The following is a 9169-nucleotide window of genomic DNA, read 5'->3' on the forward strand; positions in this document are numbered from 1 at the left end:
GGCAGATTCACAACGGTACCCAAATCCTTTACAAATTTGTAAATACCAACAACGCCTCCAAGAGAAGTATAATCAATACCAATCATGCTAGGACAGAAAAATATAGAAAATCTGCCATTCTATATTTTTAAAGAATACAAAACTAATATTATATTAAATTGTGGATGATAATCATTATTTGATTTTATCTCGAAATTTTTTATTTATCTAGTTACAGGTAACGAAGAGAAAAATTCGTCTTTTTTCTTTTTAAGAAAAGATAAACTTTGTCAATTTCCTTACTTGTCTCTGCTATATAAATTCAAATGTTGTTATATGCAGAAACCATAACTGCAAATAATCAGTTTTTTTAAAGAAAGAGAACAAGGATATCATCAATTTTGCTTAGATTAAAGTTTAATGGGTTATGTTGTAAATAGGATACGTAACTAAAAAATGGGTATTTTATATGTTAAAAGACCCTTTTTCGCAAAAAGATAAGCTATATGTTCGTCAACGTTGAAAAGTTGTTATTCAGTGAGCGGTGCCGAGATATTTAGTCCTTATGTTGGTGACAGTGAGAAAGCTGTAGTTGAACTTTTCAGGCATTATTCAGAAGATTACACTCAATTTCAAGATTAATACTAACTTATATTATATAGTGTACTAGCCGGAGTGCCCGGCGTTGCCCGTGAAAAAAAATTCGAATTTTAGTAATAAAATCGAATTTTTAGGGACAAAAATTCTAATTTTTTAGTCTATGTTACTCCCAGGGTACCCATGGGTTTCCTCAAAAAAAATCATACCATTTGTCACAGCCGTTTAGCCAGCTGTAGCTAACATATAAATATATACATATGAGAGAAGAACTTTATTTTATAGATAATTTAAAAAATTGGAAAAATCTTGTCTGAAAATTTGTTTAACTAAAACTAGTTTGACATTGAAGACTTGAAGAAATCTATGAAAAAAAACTTTTAAAGATGAAGACTAGTTCTGTTATGATTTTAGAAAATTATAACAAACTCTTAAATATTTTTGAATAAACGTTTAGACAGGCCAGACTTGCTGCTCCCACAATTCTTTTCATTGGTAAATAATAAATCTTTAAAATAATTAATTTTAATGAAATATTTTTTTAATTGATTCATTTTTTAGATGAAATTGATAGCCTTGTCTCAGCCCGTGATATGGAGGGAACAAAAACTAATCATTCTGACAAGGTCAAAGATTTGTTCTATTCACAGAGATACCCTTCCAACTCGTATGAGCAAAATTGAGTTATCCAAGTCGTGTTTTCTAAAATTTGGGTAGAGAAATCGAAACTTTGAATATCCTAATACTAATGTCCAACAAATTAAGATAGCTGTAGTCACACAAACAAATATGTTCTCGGCAACAAGATTTTGAAAATATGAGTTTTTTCAAATCAAAAGTTTCCGCAGAAGATTAGCGCTATCTACTGAAAAAGTAACTTAAAGTTTACTCTTAAATTGCTTATAAATATTGAGATATAAAAAATTCAATACAGAGTCTTTATTTCAACTATTTATTTTTCACAAAGAGATAAAGAACATTATTCTGTTTTACTGTCTCTTTATTACATGCATTTCATTATTCATATTATTTTGTTATTCTTTATGAGACGGATTCTATTATTCAATTTTTCTGTTGTTCTTCATAAGACGGATTCTATTATTCTGTTATTCTTTATGAGACGGATTCCATTATTCTGTTGTTCTGATTCTGTTATTATGTCTTTTTTATTACATGGATTTCATCATTGCTCTGTTATTCTGCTATTCTTTATTAGATGGATTCCATTATTCTATTATTCTTTATAAAATGAATTCCATTATTTTTTGTTATTTTTTATGAGATAGATTCCATTATACTGTTATTTTATGATGTAGATTCCATTATTAAGTTCACTGTTCAGGTACTTTCTGCTTTGCTGACAGAAATGGACGGTATGGGAGGGAAAGAGCAGGATGGGTTATGTATCCAGTCCTTTTAAGGAGAACCAAGTGAAGTGTGTATACAATGTACAATGTACATACATATTTGTAGCAGAGAGCATCAATTTTTTTTCTAAACAAACCAATTTAACATTTAAATACTATATTTATGATATAAGAAGAACAACTGGCTTTCAAGTTGTGTTTTCTACTTAGTTTTAGATTAACAGTAAAATTTTAGATTTTTGTTGTAGTTTTTAATGATTTATAAATTATTTTTTGATTTTCAGGACAAGTGCTTGTTATTGGGGCTACAAACAGACCAGGTTAAACAACTTTTTAATATTTATTTGAATTCTATTTTTTTGTTTCTTCTTATTAATTAAAGGTTCGGTTCACGACGAAGTTTTTTTTTGATGTGACACTAGATAATACCTATCCCAAGGCCAAGGGGTGGTAATGATTAAAACTACCTCCCCCCCCCCCACCAACAAAAAAAAATAATTCTGACATTTTTTATTTTCAAATTCTTTAAAAATAATTCTCCTGTTAAACTACATGTAAACAAAATGGATTGAATACTCGAGTATTTTCTAACTCTTATATTTTTCAACCTGATTGATATTTCAATCTCAAACTCTTTGATCTATCGATCAGAAAATCATAATTTTTGCCGACTATTGTGTTCCTTTCTAGATGTTTTTATTTTTTTAAAGATGATTTTCATTCTTGCATGTAAAGTATACATCATACTGTACTGTACTGCATAATGTACTGTACCGTATACTGTACTGTATACTGTACTGTACTGTATACTGTACTGTACTGTATACTGTACTGTACTGTTCTGTATACTGTACTGTACTGTATACTGTACTGTACTGTATACTGTACTGTATTGTATACTGTACTGTACTGTATACTGTACTGTACTGTATACTGTACTGTATACTGTACTGTACTGTATACTGTACTGTACTGTATACCGTACTGTACTGTATACTGTAGTGTACTGTGTACTGTATACTGTTTACTGTTTACTGTTCAGGGGTTCTGGATAGTGCCTTAACAAGACCAGGTCGTCTTGATTCACACATATATATTCCTCCACCTGACAGATTAACAAGGTATAGTTAGATAAGATAAGATAAGTTTTAAGCACATTTTTTGCTCATCTGTTTTTTATATATCCTTTGTCCGCATTTAATGAATCTCAAATCCCCCTAAAACCGGTTTCAATTGAGCGCCGGCTTAAATCTTGACAAGTTGAATACAGTTTTAAGGTAAACCAACCATATTTGAGCCTCGGTTTAAAGTAAAGCCGCGGCTCAAATTCTTTAAATTCGTCCTCTTATTTTTAAATGAAGGTGAGCTTTTTATTTCCATCTTGATTTACATCCTTTACTATATCTTTTCAATGGTTTTCGTTTTTGGTTAACCCACCTTGAATTAACCTGCATGCTTGTAAGGATGAAGATACTTGAAACTTACCTCAACAAAGTTCCAAACAAAGGATTAGATCTAGAAAATATTGCAGAAAGGTATAGTTATTAATTAATTATTCATTAAAATGCCGCGGAGGGGTGGTAATTCTTAAAAATATATACTACGGTAACATTTTTATTATTTTGAAATATTAAATGATTATCATTGTACATTGTACTTCAAAATAAAATTATTCAATTATAGAACAATCAAATATGAAATACATCAAAAAATATAATATCAATCAATTATTTGATAAATCAAATATAAAAAATTCATGAAATGAATTTTCAAGCTTTTGGAAATAACTATTTCCCATCGGTTATTTTTATTTTTAAATAATATTTGATGTTTATGTTTATGTTTATGTTTATGTTTATGTTTGTTTATGTGTATGTTTATGTTTATGTTTATGTTTATGTTTATGTTTATGTTTATGTTTATGTTTATGTTTATGTTTATGTTTATGTTTATGTTTATGTTTATGTTTATGTTTATGTTTATGTTTATTTTTATCTGGTATATGTTTTATATTATCGATTACAAAGTATTTCTCAGAATTCTTATTTTAAGTAAATATGAAGCTTGACAAATAAATATTTTTTCTTATGGAATTACCGGGATATGTGTCAAAATGTTTGCAATATTCTTATAAATACACATGTAACATGAAAATATATCCTAAATTGTCTTATGTCAAAAAGATATTATTTATTTAGTGTGCAAATAGATTTTTTTGATGATTTAAAGGGTCTGTAGTTGTAATTTCTAATAACTCATTAATAAAGAGGCATGCTGGATCCTCAACAGTACTCTTAAACGCTTTGTCTGTTGAAAGAGATATTCATTTTTATCTCTTTAAAAGTTTATTACTTTAGATTGTGGTTTTGCTAAGTAGTAACTTGCTCATTTCTCTTCAGAGATATTATTAAAATACTTTAACATAGAAAAATGACGATTTTTCCATTTAATTAAATAGAGGTTTAAGGGGTATCTTAAAATTGAGAGTGACTTTAAATTTGACTAGTTACTTTAACCAAAAATTCCAATGGTATTTTTTCTCATCATGTCATAAAGACATTAAAATGGGCCATATTTAAAAGACTTTTATATAAACCTACATTATTTCTTCAAGAATTTCTTTTTTATGTCTTATGAATCCTTCTGTCCTATATAAAATTTCATAGAATTGAGATGTGTCGAAATTTTTATGTATTTACACTGCTTTGTAAACACACACAAACACTTGTTAGTGCAAATTTGTCCAATATGCAACAAAATTCAAAAAAGAGTAAAAGATTTAAAGTTTTTAAGGTATCTTATCAGACTTTCAAGGTCGGACGTCCTTTTTCCATACTTTAAGACTCAAAGTGACTTTACTAAAACAAATATAAACGTTTAAATTGTAATTTGTAAAATTTCAAATGGATTAAAGGTCTTATAATAAAATTAGAGAATGTATTCACAATTATAAAAAAGAATTTGTCGACATTTTTAATTGAAAGAAAATGGTTTAATATAATTTATCATTCAAGGTTCTTTGGCTTTTTTTAACAGGCTTCTCAAAATTGTATTGCTTTATATGATTACTAACATTACATTAATTAAAAACATTTATGCAGATTGAGATGGAATTTAAAGAATTTGAGCCGCGGTATAATTCTGCCAAAACCCGGTTTAAATTAAGCGCCGGTGTGGCGTTATTTCTGGGTAAACGTTAAATAATGGTAGTAGACTCTACACAGCAAATTTTCCGCGGCATTTGTGCACAATTCTGTGAATGTAAACAGTAAATTGAGTGAAAGTGTTTCTCATATTTGAGAATCAATCAAGTTTTGATGAGCGACAGACAGTAAAAATCAATTGTTTTAACATTCGGGATCGATATGACAGCTTAGTTTACGTAAGTTAATTGTTAAGATTCTGATACTTGCAACTAATGAGAGTTTAACGTATAGTTAATTACTTCTGTACTCACATTATATATCAGCATATAGTGTATATTTTAAGTGTATAAATATAATTTCTAATTTTAAAATTTCAGATAAAATACCAGATTTCTGTTGTGCGCATTGCCTTAAACTGCAAAAATATGAGCGGATGCCGCGGAAAATTTGCTGCGTATAATCTACTACCATTATTTAACGTTTACCCAGAAATAACGCCACACCGGCTTAAATCTTGAAACATTTGATACAATTTTAAGTGGAACCAACCATATTTAAGCCACGGCATAATTTAAACCGCCGCTCAAATTCTTTAAATTCAGCCACTGAATGTTTAAATTTTGTAAGTTTAATGTGCATACATTCAACATGTTGAAAAGTTCAAAATTAAATTAAAATTTTAGATGTTGAGTTTTCATTTTGTTCTAGAATTTGGAGAACTCCTAGCCCGTATCTAGGGTCATTCCTATAGACCTAGAACATGTCTATCAAAAAGTGTCTCACTGTCTATTGTTCAGTCAAAATCGACATTTGGTAAATAGTATTTCGGAGATGTCAGGAAAATGAACAAATTTCATTAGGAAAAGAACCTAACAATACAGTTTTAAATTTTTAGTATTTTAATTCCAAAGTTAGAACTTTAGGGAATAAGTCTAGATTGCAAAAGATCCATTTTTACTTCTGTTTTTAGTTTTCAGTCTAGATTTAATAAATGTTGGTGTATTTTTGTGGGGATTTTCCTAAGAAATTGATTGAGTATTTCCTGGAATTATTCTATATCATCCACACTTGTTCTTCAGTATTGCAGGATATAAAATGCTTTGTGTAAACTGAAAAGATATTAGTTTAACACCAGCTTAAACATGAAAACATTCTTCTCTACTCTTCTCCTAGCTTCATTTGCGCTGGCTCATGACTCCATGGAAGAGGTAAATTTTGCCAAAATTGTCATCAAAAAGAATATCAAAATAAAGAATTGTGGATGGCATAAGTTATTTTGTTATTACAGTTGAATTTAAATTTATTGGGTTTATTTGAAAGAACATGGGCCAATACTTTATATTTTTTAATCTTAGCTGACATACCCCTGCAAAGATATTGATGACTAGTTATTTATGATTGCATGATTTTCTTTACTTTAGATGGATAGTATGAAAGAAGGACTATGCTTGGACACCATGACTCTTCATGCAATGTGTATCTCTGGTTCTAACCTTGAGAGTAAAATGCAAGATGCTGTTCAATGCTTCATGGAGGATGGAGAAGCAGCACCAAGGAGACGTCGAGGAAAGGGTAAAGGAAAAGGAAAAGGAAAGGGAAAGAAATGTCCCACATTTGAAGATCTTACAGAAATGATGACTGAAAAAATTAGTTCCTCTGAATGTTTCCTTCAGAGCTTGGGATGGATTGATGAAAATGGAGAAGATGTCAATGCCACCATCACTGAGGACATTGCATCTTTGAACCCAGAGATCAGCGCTCAACTAACTGAAGAAGTTATAGGAGAGTGTGTTACGGAAATCATGGAGAAAATGGCTGAGAATCCTAAGTATGCTAAATGTGCTAGTAAATACACTGAAGAGGAATCTCTGGCTTTGGAGGAGATTGGTATGAAGATTGCTTCCTTCATGTGTTTCACCAAAACCTTTGATGAATCCTGCAAGAGCTATATTCAGTCCAACTATGTTGAACCCCTTCTATCCTCCTTCAATATTGCACCAACAGCATTATTTTAATGTTATCAAATTTCAATAAAGATTAATTGCATGAGTTTCTTATTAATATAGTAAGCGCAAACCGTTTGGATCATGTTCAAAACTTTGGTCTGGAAAACACTACACTGAAATATTGAGAAAGAGAAAAGTTTCAAATAAATATTTATATTAATTAAATGATTGATTAGTGGATTTCTCCACAAGCATATCTTTTCCCTTATTTTATTAGTTTCCTTCCAGGATTCGCAGTTTGGATTTAATGAGATAATCCAATCTCTACAGTTCTGACTTTATGATATTAGAGATTAAAATCAGTTTTTACAAAAACTATTTTAGTAAACGGAAGATAATTAATTCAAGATATTTAGTTTTCAATCATAATTTTATCATATCTCCATTTTTTATTATGATTTTTTAATTAATAAAATAATGAAATTGGTTTGATTTACTATGTCTAAGAGGAAAGTCCCTCTGAAGTATGTTAAACAGTTTATCTTATCAATCTTATCTCTTGATTTGCTGATGTTTTCAACTGCCAAATATCTTAAGGGTTATAAGGGTGTAAAGGTATACGAACTGAATCATTAAATAATTAACCACACTACAGTTGCGTTGTCAGTGCTCAATGATTTGTATTTTAATTAATTGTATTTTTTCTAAATTTTAGGACAGAAAACTACAGTGGGGCTGACCTTGAAAATTTAGTCAAAGAATCTGTTCTCCATCTTCTTTCACAGGTTGGATTTAGGAGAACCTTATTTTTTCTAAACATAATGACTTTTTAAGAATACACAACGTTTGAGCTCCTGGATCCGGATCCGCATAAAAGTGGAATGGATTCTTAGCAATCAATGCTTTAAGATATTATTTTAAGTTTCAGAATATTATCAATTTGTATTTCAGGGATTTAATTAATTATAGATTACACTTTTCGAACATGTTTGATTTGACTTTAAACATCTGTTTAAACTGTTTATTATAAAAGAGTAAAAAGAATAATTTTGCAGGAGGGCATGGATGCCCTGGAGCTTAAATCTGAACACATGGAGACAGTACTAAACCTATACAGACCATCTCTACCTCATAACCTATCCCAGTACATGCTTTAATCATGTACAGACCACACATACCTTAAATGGACTGAAAGTGTAATTTCAAGGGACCCTCCGTGGAAAGATGGCAATGCCCGATTCACAACAGTATCCTTAAAAGTTTTGTCTGATCAAGTATGAATTAGATATCCATGTTTATAGTTTTAAAAACTGATTATTTTTAATTGTGATTTCTCTACAGAAGTGACTTGCGCATTTCTACTGCGGGAAAACATAGAGAAATGATCAGAAATAAACACTTACCCATAAATACGACAATATCTTCCAGATTATTCATCAGATTAGGGTTTCAAGGGTACTGTTGTGAGCAGATGGAAGGTCCCTCTAAGAAAGAACTGAATGGCTGTGAATTTTATTATTTTTAGTTTTTTTCTTAATTTTTTAATAAATGCTTTTTAATGATAATTATTCTTATATTGTTTAACAACCTCCTGATATATAAATAAACTAACCCTCCTACCGGTTTCTCCCCTCCCCTCCGTCCCTCCCCTCCACCCCTGATATATTCTAGGAGGCTCGCTTTATCTATGCGAGAATGAATAGTGTACTAGGATATAATAGAATTACAGAAGTGCGGTTTCAAACTTTTATTAACTTTTACCGTGTCATCGGCGGCGGCCGTTTTCGGCTCAAATTATTTTTAGGCACTTTCGCGTGAAGTAATTAAACGTGACTTTTTATTTAAAGAGCTACATGTACGATTCCTAAACCTTTGCTTGAGTTAAAAAATGTTGGAATAATTAACGTCGACCATCTCTTTAAGCTGAAAACCATGGGGTTTTAAACTATATTTTTGCTCTAAATCATTACGTGCAAATATTAATATTCTATTTTCTGTATGTAATATGTTACATTGTAACTCCTGTTTGATTATAAATCTGTAATTTTGTCGTCAACAATAGCGCCGAATCTTTCAAGCTTTGTGATGAATATATGACAGGCGGGTTCGGCACGTGAATGTAATCACCCCCCCC

At 30.3% G+C, this 9169-nt stretch overlaps 2 protein-coding genes across 2 annotated transcripts; both read left to right on the forward strand.

Annotated features, from left to right (window-relative positions):
- The first annotated feature begins 525 nt into the window (after nucleotides 1-525).
- Nucleotides 526-8600, forward strand: LOC111718147 (spermatogenesis-associated protein 5-like protein 1). Its single transcript, XM_023493660.1, has 10 exons — nucleotides 526-584; nucleotides 1038-1071; nucleotides 1138-1202; nucleotides 1919-1980; nucleotides 2223-2263; nucleotides 2986-3064; nucleotides 3407-3478; nucleotides 7751-7820; nucleotides 8091-8282; nucleotides 8507-8600. The coding sequence occupies exons 3-9, from the start codon at nucleotides 1170-1172 to the stop codon at nucleotides 8190-8192; spliced, it is 459 nt and encodes a 152-aa protein (XP_023349428.1). The 5' UTR covers nucleotides 526-584; nucleotides 1038-1071; nucleotides 1138-1169; the 3' UTR covers nucleotides 8193-8282; nucleotides 8507-8600.
- LOC111718146 (uncharacterized) lies at nucleotides 6186-7138 on the forward strand. The gene is made up of 2 exons (XM_023493659.1): nucleotides 6186-6297; nucleotides 6511-7138. Exons 1-2 carry the CDS (start codon nucleotides 6232-6234, stop codon nucleotides 7102-7104), a joined length of 660 nt encoding a protein of 219 aa, XP_023349427.1. The 5' UTR covers nucleotides 6186-6231; the 3' UTR covers nucleotides 7105-7138.
- Nucleotides 8601-9169: the final 569 nt, after the last annotated feature.

This window comes from Eurytemora carolleeae, unplaced genomic scaffold, assembly GCF_000591075.1.
Source record: "Eurytemora carolleeae unplaced genomic scaffold, Eaff_2.0 scaffold13, whole genome shotgun sequence".
Lineage (NCBI taxonomy): Eukaryota > Metazoa > Arthropoda > Copepoda > Calanoida > Temoridae > Eurytemora > Eurytemora carolleeae.